This window comes from Sebastes fasciatus, chromosome 3, assembly GCF_043250625.1.
Source record: "Sebastes fasciatus isolate fSebFas1 chromosome 3, fSebFas1.pri, whole genome shotgun sequence".
Taxonomy (NCBI): Eukaryota; Metazoa; Chordata; class Actinopteri; order Perciformes; family Sebastidae; genus Sebastes; species Sebastes fasciatus.
In genome coordinates this window covers 21,853,651-21,872,326 of record NC_133797.1, presented here as the reverse complement: position 1 = coordinate 21,872,326, position 18,676 = coordinate 21,853,651, and the positions used below count along the sequence as shown (strand labels likewise).

At 39.2% G+C, this 18,676-nt stretch overlaps 2 protein-coding genes across 2 annotated transcripts; both read right to left on the bottom strand.

Annotated features, from left to right (window-relative positions):
* Positions 1-2,726: 2,726 nt before the first annotated feature.
* On the bottom strand, positions 2,727-10,769 carry LOC141764395 (synaptogyrin-3-like). The gene is made up of 4 exons (XM_074629616.1): positions 10,560-10,769; positions 7,997-8,231; positions 7,416-7,561; positions 2,727-3,785 (listed from the first exon to the last, which is right to left on the bottom strand). Exons 1-4 carry the CDS (start codon positions 10,752-10,754, stop codon positions 3,558-3,560), a joined length of 804 nt encoding a protein of 267 aa, XP_074485717.1. The 5' UTR covers positions 10,755-10,769; the 3' UTR covers positions 2,727-3,557.
* Positions 10,770-12,502: 1,733 nt separating this feature from the next.
* LOC141764393 (protein disulfide-isomerase) lies at positions 12,503-18,503 on the bottom strand. Its single transcript, XM_074629613.1, has 11 exons — positions 18,220-18,503; positions 17,425-17,625; positions 16,549-16,673; positions 16,326-16,463; positions 16,005-16,112; positions 14,587-14,712; positions 14,312-14,509; positions 14,095-14,215; positions 13,201-13,382; positions 12,922-13,011; positions 12,503-12,776 (listed from the first exon to the last, which is right to left on the bottom strand). The coding sequence occupies exons 1-11, from the start codon at positions 18,401-18,403 to the stop codon at positions 12,693-12,695; spliced, it is 1,557 nt and encodes a 518-aa protein (XP_074485714.1). The 5' UTR covers positions 18,404-18,503; the 3' UTR covers positions 12,503-12,692.
* Between the last annotated feature and the right edge of the window lie 173 nt (positions 18,504-18,676).

The window sequence follows — 18,676 nt, the reverse complement described above, 5'->3', positions numbered from 1 at the left end:
TGCCCCTTCAATATCTCTTTCAACATTCCTAAAGACTTGGCCGATGGACGTTACCGCTGGCGCCACGACCAGGTGTTCAAGGCAGTTGTGGAAACAGTCCCCACAGCCATTTAGTAAAGCAATCACAACCCCAGGAAGAAAACCATCCCTTTTCCTATTTTGTAACAATACAGTATAATTTGCATAACCCCCCAGTCGTATCTCTGGATCGAACCCCGCTCTGCCGCAACCAGAAATGGGAACGAGGCAACCAAGCCACACGCACTTGTGACTGTTCTCTTTGTATATTTGACTTTGTCATTAGAAGTTAGACCTGAAAACAGTCTGTGTCACATAAGGATCGAACACACAACCTCCAGTATTCCAACCAGATATTTCATCCAATTATCTACCACACTGAGCTATCTGACCAGATATGCTCATGTAGTTTGTTGTTTTATTTGACTTCTTCATTTGAAGTTAGCCCTCAAAACTCAGTGTGTCACATAAGGATCAAACTCTCAACCTCCAGCATTCCAACCAGTTATCTACCAGACTGAGCTATCTGACCACATACACTGGTGTATTGTTTCTTTTTCTATTTGACCTCTCCATTTGAAGTTAGCCCTCAAAACTCAGTGTGTGTCACATAAGGATCAAACTCACAACCTCCAGTATTCTAACCAGATATCTACCACCGTGATCTATTTCACAAGTCAATATATAGCATGTCAACGAAAGACCACAAAAAAGTCAAAGTATAGTACGTCGAAAAAATTAAAAAAGTCATAGTTTATTATGTCGAAAAAAAGTCAATAGTATAAAATAAAAGTCATACACATAATGACTTTTTTCATTAAATTTTTCGACATACTACATAATGACTTTTTTCAGGAAATTTTTCAACATAATATACTATGACTAGTTTTTGGTGAAATTTTTTTACATACTATACTATGACTTTCTTTTGTGAACTTTTTCGACATACTATACTATGACTTTTTCGTAAAATTTTCGACATAATATGCTAGGACTAGTTTTTCGTAAAATTTTTCGACTTACTATGACTTTTTTTAATGAAATTTTTTTCATGAAATTTTTTCATGAAATTTTTCAACATACTATATATGACTTTTTCTTTGTAAGATTTTTCGACATACTATACTATGCCTTTTTTCATGAAATTTGTCGACATACTATAGTTTGACTTTTTCATGAAATTTGTCGACATACAATACTATGACTTTTTTTCATGACATTTTTTGACAATGACTTTTTTCAAGACATTTTTTGACATACAATGCTATGACTTTTTTCTCATGAAATCTTTTTACTTACTATACTTTGACGTTTTTGGTAAATTTTTTTGACATACTATATTATGACATTTTTTTATCAAATTTTTTGACTCACTATACTATCACTTTTTTTCGTAAAAGTTTTCGACATACTATGCTATGACTTTTCATTAAATTTTTCAACATAATATACTATGACTTTTTTTATATTAAATATTTCGACATACTAAACTATGACTTTTTTCATTAAATTTTTCAACATACTATACTATGACTTTTTTCATGAAATTTTTCGCCATATTATAGTATGACTCTTTTTTCATTAAAATGTTTTACTTACTATACTATGACTTTTTTTCATTAAATATTTCGACATTTTTTACTATGACTTTTTTTTATCCGACTTTGTATACGGATAGTATACTATGAATTTTACTGACATTTTCATGCCATACTATAATCTGACTACTTTTATGAATTTTTCATGACATTTTTATGGCATACTATACTGGGACTTTTTTCATGACATTTTTAGAACTGGAAGCAGCAATGAGTTCTAAAGCTTATGCTAGTTTATACAGGGCAGGCAAAACAGACTAAAATTCACACGTGAAGGCTCACGCACTTTGACCATATGCTTTAATTCTGTATTGTTAACGATCGAGTGTGGTCGTATATGCAGCGATAAACACTCTCATAGCATTAGATATTACTTTGGCACGGTGTGAATCTGCAGTGGGAGGCTGTCTGAACGCTGTGGGGGAACGGACTCTCCGTCCAGTCTGCTTTTGTTTTGCTCCGCTGATCGACACATTCGGGTGATGCCGTCGTAATTAAATATTTTAAGTGTCCACATAAAATCCGACTTCAGTTGAACAGTGTCGGCGCACAGTTTGAAACAAATCGTTGTCAGTTTAGCTCGACTATCATGAGCTACTGGGCGCTACAGCGCTGCTAACATTCCTGGTGCACTGCCAAAACTTTCTGGGTATAACTCACGCTCCAGAGTTTCTCTTCCACGCGTGTAAGTAATAGACATAAACAGCCTTTTGAATAACGGCGAACCGAAAGGATGTCGCGGACTGAACCGAACCGAACGTCCTGAACCGAACAGTTCAAGTCGAATACACGAACCGTTCCACCCCTAATGGAAAGAGTCTTAAGAATCGTGTTTAAAGGTATTAAATTTAACCTCAGGACTTCTGCATACTTTGTTGAGGTCCATAAACATGGGGTGCTTCATCAAAAAAAAAAGAGATAACATGCAGCACAGCTGCTGCCTACTGTTGCTAATGAATTCAACATAACTCGAGTATCCTTTCTAATTATGGTCCTCCAGCAGATGTTGATTAATCTGCCTGACACACTACTATTAGAGTTGCTCACATTGCAAGAAGCAAGGATGAAGCTATTTGGAGGTGAACAAAGCAAGACTCACAGCTCTGATGGTGGTGGTCGATAGATTTTTATTTTTCATATTTAATTTTACCACTTCAGCATATCACAATAAAATATTTAATCACATGAATATTTCACACTGAAACACTATAGTATTCAGAATGCATTAAGCTGTCCTGCCTTTATTTTCTTGCCAAGAAAATGTACCAATTTCTGCCACCCCCTCACTTGTTTCCTTGCAATCTATTGGTCAAGCTGCCTGCTTGTCTCAATTTCAGCCAAGGAAAGGCCACAGGTCTGCAGGGCAGCTTGCGATTGGTCAGACTGTACAGACTGAGGGCAAACAGAAGCAGATAAACAGAGCTACACAGCTTCATTGTCTTCAATACTTCCTTCACTAAAGACCTTGTATCCCTTTATAAGGCAGATGGAGCATCATCATCACAGATCTACGTCTATGTTATTCTGCACCTCACCGTATGAACATGCAGTCAGGGTGTGTGTGTGTGGGTGTGTGTGTGTGTGTGTGCCTCCAGGTGTATATATGTATGTATATATAATGTGTGTGTTTCCAGGTAAAGACTACATGTATACATCCAGGTGTGAGTGAGTACAGCTGTGTTTGCGTGCATCAAAATCTGTGTGTTTGTGTGTGGGTGAGTGTGTGTGAGCAGAAGAAGACAGTATTCTTGACACAGAGAGTTACAACTAACTAAGCTGAGCCAGCAGTTGCCATGGTGAAAATAGATCATACATCCTCACATGACCCAAAATCCCGCCAATCGCAGGAGACGATGGAAAGCCACTAACCAGCGAGGCAGGAACTTGTCCATGCCCGCGTCGGTACGCAGTGTCTTTCAACACGCACCATTCCGTCTGTCTCTAGAAGGCAGGAGCTACGGGTCTCTGCTGTGTGAGTTTCTGGGGGTCCAGGGTTTCAGTGAAGGGCGGCGCTTGATAGGGGTTGGTGGTTACTATGGTAGCTCCGTTGGCGATGGGGTACGGTGTGGCTCGAGCATTGCCACAGGGAGGATCCAGGTGTTGCCATGTGAACAAGTTTTTGTTGCTGCCGGTTAAGAAGCGTCGCAGTGCACTCAGCGTCAGTACAGCCTGTTAGTAACACACACACACGAACACACGCACATTAGCAGAGGCTGTTAGTGGCACACTGATTTGCATCAGAGCCACTGTTACAGTACTTTTTCACAGCAAGATGAAGAGTCTATAGTGCTCACAACATTGTGCTAACATGCTCACAATGACAATGCAAACATGCAGATGTTTAGCAGGTATATTGTTTACCAAGTTCACCATCTTAGTTTAGCATGTTAACATTTGCTAATTAGCCCTAAATACAAAGTACAGGTGAGGCTGATGGGAATATCATTACTTTTTCAAGTATTTCGTCATGAAGCAAATTATTGGACAAAGGGAAATTTTGATCTGATGATGGCACTACATGAAAAGTCACCAAAGTCATTAGGATTCATCCGAGACCACGAATTCCTGTACTAAATTTCATAGCAATCCATCCAATAGCTGTTGAGATATTTTAGTCTGCCATCACTAAAGTCGCTCCTCTAGTGTGCCTAAAAAAACATAACAACCTATAATCTAGGGATTCCCATAACCTAAACTTTAAAGAACCTGGTGTGGTTTTGGTTTTGGGTTCTTCCTTTAGTGTCCGCTGTATACAGTATGTATGGATATACACAAGCTGGTCAGCCTGAAATGGAATCCAGCATGATGAATCACTCCACACTTTTGCAATTTTCTCCTCCAGACCCATTTTTTTTCTATAATCTTGATATAATCCTTTTAAGTTTTTTCCCTGCACTTTTTGGCTGACTTGTTGTGATGTAGGAACACATCTGCTAGCTCATTCACAATAGACAGCACTGACAGAAACTCATGAAAGCATATATAATCTCCTGAGCGGTGCCAAAATTGAGTTCTAGGAACTCGTCCCCAAAGTGAACAGAACAGTGGAAAGAAAAGCAGAACCCATGACGATGTTTACATTGTTAAATTACATTTCAGCAAGTTCCTGCAGTGGAAAAAGGCTATTACATAAACCTGGACATGTGGATAGTTTGGTTAAAAGTGCTGTTACTCAAAACAGAGAGGCGGAGGATTGAAGAAACCAGAGTAGCAGAGTACAAAAGGTTTAGGTCACCTGTCAAAAGAAAAGTCTTGCGATTTAATACTGTTCTTTCATGTAGTTGGATGACTCACAAGAGACGGACTAAAAAAAGAATAGTTAAACTCCAAAAATTTCCAAATTTCCCATAATGCAACTTGAGAGAATCTTGTGCATTACTGTACCTACTTGTTAAATCCCCTTCTTTAAAACTCCATGCCCCCAGTTTCTAAGGCAGATGTTAGGTATAATGGTTAGTAGATGGAACAACCCTTATGACATCACTCTTTTCTCATTAGAAAGTCAGAAGACATTAGAACCGAGGGTCTCAGAACAGAGGGTGTTGTATGATGTACGGTCTGTAAAGCCCCTTGAGGCAAATTTGTGATTCGTGATATTGGCATACATAAATAAAATTGATTTGATTTGGCAACACATTCTCATTCCCAACTCGTCAAATACCGCCACTTGGTAAGTGCTCTTCGGCATCGGAAACCAACGCACCGAGAACGGGTTGGACTTGACAGTATACATTTATACTGAGGCGGCTGTAGCTCAGTGGGTTGAGCCGGTCGCCAGACATTGAACCCTAAGTTGCTCCCTGGATGCTTTACAGCAGCCAACTGCTCCTAAATGCTTAAGATTAAATGCAGAGGTCAAATTTCATGTATGTACCTGTTTGCATATGACGATTTTAATAAAGTTTAAGTTATAATCACAGGCTGAGTTGAACTCCTCATGATTAGTAAACTAACTTCAAAGTGCTCTCTATCACATGCTACAAATCCTCTTCAGAAGAATATTGGAACCAATTGCCACAGAACTATTGGGAAAAAAATGACTTGGCAGACCAAAAAAAGGATCTTTTGTAACATATTGCACATCCTTGACACAATTACATCTTAACCTCTCTGCGTCATCTGACAGTGAGATGAATGGCTGCTTTTGGTTTGGTGGTAAAATTGTTTTAACAAGGTCCATTGAGTTGTCAATGGACAATAAATCTGTCCGCCTCTGTCTGACCGGCAATGTCCTCTGCATTGCAATTCTTTTTCTAAAACACTTTGTAGTTAACCCAGGAAGTCTCGCTGAGAGCAGCTCTTTTTCAGGAACATTCAGTTACACACATTCACACCTGGAAACAGCCCAGTGGAGCCGCAGTCTGACCTGTTGGCTACTGTGCAGCTTAAGCAGTTAGGGGTTAAGGGCCTTGCTCAAGGGCACCTGAATGCTTGTAATGAAAGACGTGCCAGCACTGCTCTCTCACTTTCCCCACCGACATTTATCCTGCTGGTCAGTGGATCGAACTTGGAAAACTCTAACCTTTGGGCCACCACCACCGCTCCACAAATTCAAGACCTTGTATTGATTATAAAACAGATTAACCACAAATAATTCCATGAGAAGTAATTTTTTTTCACTTCCATTTTTCTAAAAATCACTCATTCAAATGAATGATTCTAAGCAAACTGTTGTCAAAAAACTAACATAATGAGTTTTTGCGTTTTTTGTTTTACACATATGAAGGATGGATTACAGCTCATCACACTGATCATCATAAGTTTACCTTCTATGTGATCAGCCCAGTCACACTAAATGGCGTATGAATGAAACGGTAATTCGTAAGTCATTTTGTGTGCAATAAGAACAATGTTTTGCTTTTGGCGTGTCATTTGTGCACCATGTAGTCTGTATTGACTGCAATGTAAACGCATCTGTGTAAATATGCTACACTCAAGAGTTAGTGACTGCTTATAGTGGGGGGGGGGATGAGTCAAACAAACACAGGACTTTCAACCAGGAGATCGATGTTCAAGACCAATATTTGTGTCCCAAAGTGTTGTTGAGTTATTTTGGAGTTACGTTCGTTTTTTAGTGCCGTGTTTTCCGTAATTATGTTACGCCGTTTCCGTACGTACTTTACTTAGTTTACTTACTTTAAACCCAACCATGATGTTATTCCTACATCTAAGTACGTGGTTTTGCAGAATTACTGTGGTTTTATTGCGTGGCGTAAAAATGACACCCAAAAAAAGATAAAATGCATTCTTATGACATGCGGAATGTCCTTGTATAATCGTGCTATTTATACGCCTTCCCATGAGATCGGGTTGATGTGATACCTTGCATACATTTGTCATGTAGTGATATATAGCAATATTGGAAAACTATTAATATATATAATATTTAAAAAGCCCTCTGAACTAGCTAGTATCACTGAAGGAAACCTGATCCTATAGCACATAATACATACAAACTTTCCGCCATAATAAATGAGTAATATACAGGTGTGTGTGTTTGTGTGTGTGTGTGTGTGTGTGTGTGTGTGTGTGTGTGTGTGTGTGTTTTAGACTAGAGAGAGGGTGGAAGAGCTCTTTGGAAGAAGCCTCTGCTTGTCCTCCATGAAGGAAATGCTCTTAAATTTGTTCATTGCCAGCAGACACTGATAACCCTGAAACACACACACACACACACACACACACACACACACACACACACACACACACAAGCATGATGATGATGATGATGATGATGATGAACACACACACATGTAAATGTACTGTAGGCCAGGTTTTAGACACAGGCTTAAACATACAGACCCAGGTCAGGATGGAGAAGAAGCAGAAGGCGATGGTTGCTCTGGCAGCGTCGGAGCCCTGGGCCAACGGCAGCTCGTCTGGTGAGGTAGCCTGCCACTGATTGGCCAGAAAACAGAAGCCAACAAACCACAGGAAGCTGGCAAGACCTGTAGGCGGGACACAGAGGGGTCAGAAAAAAAAGGTAAAGTCAATCATCTTTTTTTTAACTTGTATTATTATTATTAATGCTATTATAATTTGCTTCAGAAACAGATAATATTGTTTCAATTGTTGTTAACAATCATAATAGTGGCAATAAAGTTTTACTTAATTTATAATATTACATCCTAATTTATTTGTAGATTATATTTTGAATTATTAAGCGTAATCTGCAAAGTAATTAGTAGTTAAATTGTCACATAAATGTAGTGGAGTAAAAAGTACAATATTTCCCTCTGAATTGTAGTGGAGTAAAAGCATAACGTAGCAGAAAATGGAAATACTCAAATAAAGTACAAGTACCTCAAAATTGTACTTAAGTACAGTAAGTGAGTAAATGTACTTTGTTACTTTCCACCGCTGTATTTGTGTATATTATGTACCAGAGAAGACGAGGTCCAGTAGGACCGCCCGTCTTCTGTCCTTGACGCTGCTGATGGAGGGGAAGTAAATGTCCAGGATCAGGAAAAAGATGCTGCCGAGGAAACAGGCGACGCCCACGGTAACGCCGTAGTTACAGGCATCAGCGTTGTTGTTGAAGACGCAGAGCAAACGCTCGCTGCCGATGTTGATGTAGCCCTCGTTCACGATACAGCTGAACACCACCACGGAGAAAACCTGCAGGGGAAGAAGACGCGTGAGCTGGTTTATGATTGTAACAGGGAGAAGAGAATGAACTCACACTGGTGTATGAATGCCTTTCATTCCTCATACATACCACACACAGACACACCAATAAACACTGCTTCTTCAAGTGTGTGTGGATGAGATACAAAGATACACTTCTCTTAGTTTTAAAGGGTCAGTTCACCCCAATTACAAAACATTTCCTTCTTAATGGTATAGAGGCACACAGACAACTGTAGAGCAGTGTCGCTTTATAGAAGCAATTTTCTGGTTATGATCCACCGATCTATCTCTGTATGAGGTAGAAAATATGGAAAACTCTCCACAGGATCTGTGGATTATCCCACGTAACATTGTTTCTGAGAGGGCTCTGCTGTTGAGTTTCGTATAATACTTTTGTTTTGCTAAACAAAAGTGTGCCTCAATGTAGGATGTCCTACCCTCAAGTCTGCCTAGTTATAATTTGATAAAATGCTAATTTATTTAAGAACTGTATTAGCATAATATCAAACTGGATTCACAGGACCCCTCTAGGAGCCGACTTGAGGTCTCTTTCCATTAGAGCTGAAGAAATTATTTAATTAATTGAATACAGAAAATTATCTGCGACTATACTGATGATAGATTAATTGTTTCAGACAAACAGTCATCGGTTTCAGCTTTTCAATTGTGAGGATTTTCTGCTTTTTCTCTGGTTTATATCATTGTAATTGAATATCTTTGTGTTTTGGACTGTTGGTCTGACAAAACAAGACATTTGAAGACATCACATTGGGTTTTTTAGAAATTGTGATGGACATTTTTCACTTTTTTCTGAGATTTTCTTTTTTTATAGAGAAAACGATTAGTAGATTCATTATGAAAATAAGCGGAAGATTTATCGATAATGTACATAGTTGTTAGTTTTAGCCTTTCTTTCCATTTCACTTTATACTTTTGTTTAGTGGAATATATTACCAAATACATTTTCAGACATCAAATTATCCCCAAACAGTGAACTTTGAGCAGTTTATCTCAGTTTTAGGCTACGTGGTTGATGGCAGAATGCAATTTGGGTGAACTGATCCTTTAATAAATTTGTTTACTTAATTCCCTTAAAAACTGGATGCCATTATAGGACATCGACCCAGAGATGGACATGTAGCTGTAACTGTAACTGCACAATATGTGACAATGAAGGGCTGTCAATAGCATGCAAAATAAATGTTTAACATACCAATCTTTAGATACCTCTATTAGAACTGAAACAATTAGTCGAGTAATTGATTCGTCCATCGACAGAAAAATAATCACAACTATTTTATTAATCAATTCATCTTTTCAGCCAGTTCTTAAGCAAAAAAAAAACACTTATTTGTGAGTATTTGCTGCTTTTCTTTGTTTTATCATTTGATAGTAAAAATTAATATTTTTCAGTTTTGGACTGTTGGTTTGACAAAACAAGCAATTTGATGATCATCCCCTTTGGGTTAAGGACGTTTTTGACATTTTTAAGTATTTTCTCACATTTTATAGACCAAACAATTAAAAAAATCTAGAGAATCATCATCATGATTAATCGATAATGAAAATATATGCTTGTTGCAGCCTCTCGCGATTCATTTTAATGTCTACATGTCACATTATATTTACATTACATTGTATTTATTGTACTAATCTGTTCCAATTTGTATTATCTGTTTTGTTTTACTCATCCAAATACTTCCTGACTTGATTTTGTTTTTATTTCTGTATTTTAGTTTACTTATTTTTAAGGAGAACTGGTGACAACATGACAAATCATGTTGAACTGAATTGAATTATGAGACACAGAGACAGAAAGAGTATATCATGTGCTTCTGTTAACTTGCATATATGCCTCTTTTTAAAAACCCAAATTGTTCCTTCAGTGCATATTAAAGTGGTGTATGATGACTCACAGTATCAACACCAGAGAGACAGAGAGATAGAGAGGTGTTACATTCTGGTTATAGGGAGCATTCACATCCAAAGCGTTCACATCTAGACACAAAGAGGCTCCAGATAAACATATGGTAATTAGACTCTGGTCCTGAAGATCCAGACAGAAGCTGCATCACTGAAATCATTTCTATTTATTACACCGAGCTGCACAACAGAGATTTAACTCAAATACTGAGCCTTTTATATATAAAAAATATAATAATAATCCTGACTGGATAAAAGACAGAATAGCAAAGAGATGCAGACAATGTGAATGGTAGAGAGACAGAGAGACAGAGAGACAGAGGGTGTGTGTGTGCAGGTGTAGGCCTGTCCATTGATGTCAACGCTCACATTGCAGAGGAGGCTTTAACTCACCCACGACATCAGTCTGAGGATGGTCCGGGGATGCGTGATGAAGGCGACCGGATCGAAGGCGAAGCTGCCGGCCTTCGCGGCGCCGTACGCGCCCGCTGGCTGCATCCCTTCCTCCGGCTCTGTGCAGCCTGACGCCCGCTGAGAGGAGCAGAGGAGACGGTCAGAGAGGAGCGGAGCGGCGGCGTCTTCCAGCATCCGAGTGACGTCACCGCGCGTCACCGACAGCACCGCACAATTAACCGTCACTTATCATTATGTTTTTTTGTTGTTGTTTTTTAATTAGATTTACCACATTGCTTCGTGTTCAACCTTGTTTTTTTATTTTTTTTAATATTTTTTTTTATTGTTTTTTTTCTTCTGGCTATTGAAGAGGAATCTTTTTTTGTCCAAAAAAGACATAACCTTACATAAATCTATTATAATTTAGGGCTGCTAGACATTTCTATCATTTATCGACTCTCAGTGGAACCATATCATGATGATACAATTGCCTTTACAAATTTATGTCTGAAAAACTAAAGATGTTAAAGGGACTGTTTGTAACTTTCAGAAATGCTTGTTGACCTGTGGCTGTTAAGTCAACGAAAGTCAGCGTCGGGTTCGCGCTTCCTCGCTCTACATAGACATGAACGAGCATCGCTCAAAACAGTGAGGCGACACACGTCAGCTAAAACCACAATATCACTCTATATTTCACCTGCTTGGCAGTAATGTTAGTTGTCCAGACGAAGGTCTCTGCATAAATCAATGCTGATCCTAGTGTTGGCTTTTCCTGCCTCAGCCTCCGGGACTGAACAAGGAAGAGAAACGTTATCGTCTCCCGACTATGCCCGCAGGAAGACACCGGCACCCGGTTGGGGACGATAACGTTTCTCTCTGCGGATCCCCGCCACTTCACAAGATACTGGAAACCTCAGTTGGTCTGGAGGAGCTGCAGCATTTATTACTGCACAAACGTCCACTAGATATTCGCAGAGCTACGAAGTCTTCTGCAGTGTGTAGTGTACGCACATGAACGTGAGGTGGAGCGAGACAGCGAGAACGCGTGCGATGTGAAAGTGAAGGCAAGCAGGCAGAGGAGCTGAGACTCCGACCACGGTCCGACACGGTAAATTTATACGTGTAAAAAGTTACAAACAGTCCCTTTAACTGTTGAATGAAAGAAATTCTTTAATTTTCTCTACATGAACATCTAAATGCTGTTTCAAAACAATGCCACACTGCCAGGAAATATTCACTCTGGTGGGGAAATAGTGAAAATGTTGTTATTATTTTGCTGGCCTTAAAAGTAATCAAATTCAAATAGGCCTATATTAAATCAAAAAATGCTGGCTACACAGACAACATTTATCAGAAGGATGAATTCATTGTTGTTTTATAAGGGATTCTTATAAAAAATGTATTGTGTTTATGATCATCATTTTAAAAAAAAAAATTTTATGTGACCAAGATATGTAATGAACATGACATTTTTTAGTTAAAGAATCAAGGCATGGTCACACATGCGCGGAATTAACATTCGCACTTTCATTTTATGCGAGCAAAGTGGCAAAAAAGCATTTGCTACCGGTGGCAAGGCAAATTTGCATCTTCGAATTCACGTGAAGTTCAACTTTGGTGAACTTTCAGGTGAATATCGTCTCGGCAAGCGATGGGCCCTCACCTGCATTTGCACGTGTCACCGTGCTCTGAATTTGTCAGCGATCTCTGGTGGACAACTGTGTAATTAAGACACTGTCTCTAAATGACCTCAAACGTATCTTTGCCATTTCTGTACTGCAATTTTTTTGTTATTTATCGGCCGACATACAAGTACAATATATCTGAAGACATATTGCCGATAATATCAACCGTGCTGACGTATCGGTCGGGCTCTTATTCATTATTAGTTGACAGTTCGGTGTCAAGAACTGTTTTGGTTAAATAAATAAAAAGTAACCATCAAAGTTTTTAACAGAAGACTTTATTGGATTTAATTGGACAGTTAATGACAGCTTGGTTGAGTAGATAAAACCACATCTGTGTTTAGAGAGTACTGACTAAAAGGTATCACATGCATACTACACACACACACACACACACACGCACACACACACACACACACACACACACTGTACTCTCTTTGTTTCTGTATTAAAGCTCGTCTTTGGTTTCGTTGGCTCTTTTTGCCTCTTCAGCTTTTGCGGCCTTGATGTACTTCCTCCTGTCTTCATCCTCCTGGAGACACAAAAGAAAGAGGTTTATTTTTAACAGAGATTAAAGAAACGCAGCTCACAAACACACACACACACACACACACACACACAGTCATACAAACTCAAACCACTTCAATGATGTTGGTGTTTGTAGGGCAACAATTTACCATAACTCTGTATTTTTTGGCTTCCTCCATCTCTTTGTCTAGAAACTTCAGCAGGTCCTTCACATTCCTCTTACCAGTGTAAATCACCACCTGACAGGATCATAGACATCCTGAACATTATGACCTCGATACATATCCTGTTTCCCTCACAGATAACACATATAATCCCCAATTTTTCAGCAGACATTTCACAATAATTAGCTTCTTTTATGCATAAGACACACAGCGGATATATTACAGTACATATCACACAAAAATAATCATTGCTATGCTCCTTACTCTTTCAGCATATAGAGCAGGGAACAGGCAAAGTGATGGGTAGTTGCCCTGCATTGACATGTTGATGTCATTAGCTGAAGCATCGATGCGAGCGACGACCACGTTCTCTCGGTCCTTCAAGGCCTCGGCCAAGTCCTCCCACAGTGGAAACACAGCACGGGACTCCGGACTGTAGGGAAGATCTGAAAAATACACATTACTACCTTTAGGTCTGGCAGGTTGACATGAAACGCATTACTTCCGGTGCACCAGTGCAGGAAAGCAACAACAGACACCACAACTCCGGTACACTGCAAAATACAGAGAGCTTTCCCAGACAGCGATAGGTTTAATCAGTGTTGTGTGAACTCGTTTGTCAAGGGTTTGAATGTAACGGACGTTCATTTTTATGTAAAATCCCACGATCCAGCTTTAAATTGACGTTAAAGCAATACTTACATGCAAATGTTAAACCAGCATACGAGTCTAAGTGTCTTTTTTGCGTTTTCCTACGAATGTCCAACACGTGATACACACATCCATTTCCGCTCCAGTCTTTTCAAATTAAAACTTCTTAGTTAGGTTTAGGAAAAGATTGTGATTTGGCTAAAAATAACTCCAGAAGTGCCGTAACTTATGTACGGAAGTTACATGACAAATAAATCAACGTAAACTTCTGGTTTCACACGGGGTACGAATACCGGTCTCCTGGGTGAAAGTTTTTTGACCCACCCATCAACTCCGACCTCCTCCCTACGTAGCGTTTGTTGCTCTTTATACTGGTTCACAATTACGTGGATTACGTACAAATTGATTTTGTGGGGTATAAACAAATTACAGTGCATTACTTTTTTCGTATGTATAGCTACAAACAGCATGAACTGGGTATTTTAAATTAAGAGCGTATTTACTTACAGAACATGACAAAAACAGTCTTGTTGGGGTTGAAGCCGACCTGCTCCAGAGTCATTCCCACCAGCTCCTTCACCGGCTGTTTGTCCCATCCTTCAGGTATTGGCTCACTCTGCATCTTAGGCTGTTACATTAACACAAACACATTTTTTATATAAGGGACGAGTTGTTTCTCCAGGTCCTTCTTATGTATCACACACTAAATGAGAGTGAATGTTACCTTAGCCTTGCCCTCTAGGTAGGACTGGCAGAATGTTTTTATGGTCGGTACGTCCAGAGTGTCAGACGGCAGGTGATAGGTCACATGGTCTGTCAGGTTGACCACTCGGATCAGAGGAGCCTCGAACTCACGAACCCGGAAGTACTCCATCAGCCTGCCATTACGAGGCTCATCCACGTCCACCCACACGAACAAAATCTGAACACACATGCAGAGGTGAAGTACGCCATCTTCTCATATGAGCTGCTGTTTGAAATGATTAGTTTGGTTTCTACCTTCAACCTGAATGCTTCTGCAGCGCCGTTAAAGGCCGTGTAGATCTCTTTAAAGCCAGCAGAGCTTTTGTTGACAAACAGGAGGGCGTGGTTTAACACAGGTGATGTTAATATCTGAGTGGCTGTCTGCAAGAGAGAGAGAATAACATAATCTCCATTAACAATATATGGTTATGCATGTGAATATCCTTTTAGCAAATACAAACTGTTAAATTAAATCTCTGCTGTGTTTCTATACAACGTGTTGCCTGGAAAATTTCACTTTTTCTAACCTTTGCTACTTGTATGTCGTCAGAGTGGTTTTTCATGCAGAATGTCAAAATATGTCTACTTTTATTTTTTATCTCATTTTGTTTTTTAATGTTGGCCATTCAAGATACTGTGAGGAGCACTTGCCACTCACCAAACTGGTTGGGTTGATTTTCTCTGAGGAGAGGCAGCTGTGGGAGTCTAATTATCCCTGATGAGGATCACGTGTGTGAAGCGTATATCTACTACCGGTTTCCACTGATCAGGTGCTCATTGTCTCATTGTTAGAGGTGGTGCGAAATGCATTCTGTTGCTTGTTTTAGCTGTGTAGAGGTGTGTGAATCGGCAGAAGTTACCACGTGAACCTATCTGCATGATTTGCTCACTGTTTTCTGTTTGCTCCTCGAGCTTAGTCTTTAGTCGACTTCACTCTGTTTCCCAGAGAGGTTTTCCTCAGCTGCTCGGCAGCGGTGTTTTAGTTTACTATCTGAGTCCACCAATCTAAATATCTTAGTGAGGGAAAGGAGCCTTTCTGTTTTTTAAGGCTCATTTTTACATCATAGTAGTTCTACAGCACAGTTTCCATCTGGTTAGTACTATTCTGACCACAGCAGCTTAAATATCCCAAAAGTTACCCCACACCTGTAGCTTGCACATTTAGCGGTTTACAATGATTCATCACAACAAACTTAAGCAGCACACTTCCTTTTAACATCCACCTTTCAGACCCACAGGGAGTGAGTCTTTGATTCTGAAAACAAAGATTTTGGGTGGAGTGTACTTCAAAATTTAACCCTTAAATTGGCAAGGATGTAGAGCCATTTCATTACTTTTTCAAAATATTACTTTAATTTATTTTACTGTTTGTATCTCTCATATGTGTTTCCCATTCAGGGTGTAAATGTTAAATACAAGAACAAAAGCCACAAAACCTATTTATGCATGCAAAAAGGCATTTGACCTTCAGATTTCCACCTTAAAAAGACAGTTGAACTGAAACTAAACACGACAAAGACTATAGAAATTCTTCAATGTATTAACATGGTAAAGTAACTGCATCTCAGTGAGTTTAAATACAAAAACCCACAGAACATTTCCAGACTTGGGAGTAGAGCAGTTATACAGTGTGTGTGTGTGTGTGAAAATGTACCATGCATCTAATACTCTACCTGACCCGTGTACTCAGTGACTGCGTCCATCTGGTAGACGGTGATAAAAATGATCAGCATCTCTTTAGATGTCTCGGGCGTCATTTTGTAAGCCTGGATGAGCTTAGACTGCAGCAGACACACAAACAGACACACACAGACAAACACAGCTAAGAATGCAGAGAATTAATTAAAGTATTCTACCAGCTTGACGTGAAGGTTTAATTATTTAAATCCCATCCTGCATCCATAATGCCCGGAAATGTAAATAATTGAGTCAGTACTGAGAAAACACAGACCTATACAGCCATCTGTTGGAGGCGTGCGTTGTAGTTAAAGTACCTTTTTGAACAGCAGTACAACATCATGTGTGAGACCATATTTGCTGATAACTTCATTGTTCTGTGTCACAGTAAAGTTAATATCAGGAAGGTCGACCACTGCAGCGTAAAACACCTGGACGTACTCGTGGTTCAGCTCCTACACACACAAAAACACACACATATTGTTATTCAGTTCCAGTCACGACGACACCAGCTGTGAAAATCAAACAGTTGGTATTCACCTTAAAGAACCCAACCACCGTCAGCTCCTCTGAGGCCTCTGATTGGCTCAGATCACCGATGAGGTCAGCAGCAGACCCCGCTCTCCTTTTCAGCCAGGTCAAGATGGACGCTGAGCTCTGAGGAACTTTATCACAAATCATTTTTAAGGTTGATATTAAAGAAATTGTTTTTTGACATTTTGGGAAATACGTGTATTTGCTTTCTTGCAAAGTTAGACGAGAAGATTGATTCCCCTCATGTCTGTGTGTTAACTATAGAGCTAGAGCCAGCTCAATAAAGTTTTAGCTGTCCATAACCAGACTACTATTAAAGGGCTTTATGATAATAAAGTATTTATTAGTAAAGTGATAAATTACATCTCCATTAAATGGACCTAAAAAGGTGCCAGCACCCTAATTCATCAGTTTTATTACATGATCATTGCACATATATTTATATATTCGCATATCTGGATATATATCCCACTTCAAATGTATTTTTTATGCATTTCATTACATACATTTCCACAGTTTATCCATAAATGTTTTTGGTTAATAAAAACCTTAAATCATACTCAAATATAATATTGCATATACGCTACAATAAAACCAACTGAAAATATAATATCTGTTGACCTACAGATTTAATTGGATAATGAAAAGGAATACCAAAAGCAATTTCATGATGGGCAATACTGCATTTATTTAGCTCCAATGATGCATCAAATGTCACCTTGAAGTAGACTCAAATCAACATGAATTCAGTATAACTGAAAACGTATTGTTTAAATTTCTTTATCATCTGTTAAATCAACATTTCCCCCTTATAACAATGGTATATACAGTACATAGCATGATGTACGTATAAAGGATATACTATTTGTTATTTGTACGTACTAGGACAGGGCACAGGGTTGTGTTTATCTCCAGAGAGGTACAGCCTGATTGTGGCGAGGCCGGTCACATTGAGCTCTTTAGCCAGTTCTTTCTCCTTCGCCATATCAACCAGGGCCAGTTTGACCTCTGACCCCTGGAGCTCTGCAGCAGCGCCTTCGAACGCTGCTGAGATACGATGGCCTTCTCCAGACAGAGGAGCAGCTACACACACAGAAACAGACACAAGCACAATAAGTACATTAACTCAAGTACTGTACTTTCTCTTACAATTTTGAGGTACTTCCACTACAATTCAAATGGAAATATTGAACTTTTTACTGCACTATATTAATTTGATAATTTACTTTCCAGACTCAGATTAAGAAAAGCATCCAGCAGTTAATAAAGTTATATATAAAACATATATAGATACATTAAAATGAGCTCTACTGTTACCAGCTACAACATTACTGTGATGTCCACATTAATGCATCAATAATTATAATCCAATAACATAATATAGGCTATAATATTCTGAGATGGGTCATTCTGAAAGTATTACTTTTGGTACTTAAAGTATATTTTGATGCAAATACTTTTGTTATTAAATGCATGACCTTTACTTGTAATAGAGTATTTCTACACTGTGGTATTGCTACTTAAGTAAAAGATCTTATAGAAGATCTATAGTGAGTGTGAATAAGGACACAGCGATCTTTTAGTTGCTCGTTATTTATGGTGTCATTGTTAATTTTTATAGCCTATATAAACATGTAGGTCAAGATCAAGCTGTGTGTGTCTTTGTGTGTAACTTACAGAAGTACACCAGCAGCTGCTTATGGTTTCTCAGTGCCCTGTTGAAATTTCCTTTCTTCAGCTGTAAAACTCCATCCTTCTCGGAGGATGATTTGTCTTCCTGTCGGTCGGGTTGTTTGTCAGCGTCGACAAACGCACAGAAACAGAAGGCCGTCACCCCCAGCAGCAGCAACAGTGTCCTCATGACGGCTCACCTACACACTGACAGACTGGACACTGGAGCAATCTTGACGGAGACGTATGAAGGGAGTGGTGAAATGAAGGGCTGATATATGTGTGTGTCAGTGCTGAGCTGGTAGTTCTGAATGCTTTTGTTATCTGCCGACTGGACCCACCAGTCTGTAGCTGATTAACTTTCCTATCTGAGCCCTGCTGTATCTCTGCTATTGGCTGCTGTTCATATCAAGTATATCACTAATATCTAAATGCCCTTTGCCTATAACACTGTTAGCCTCAG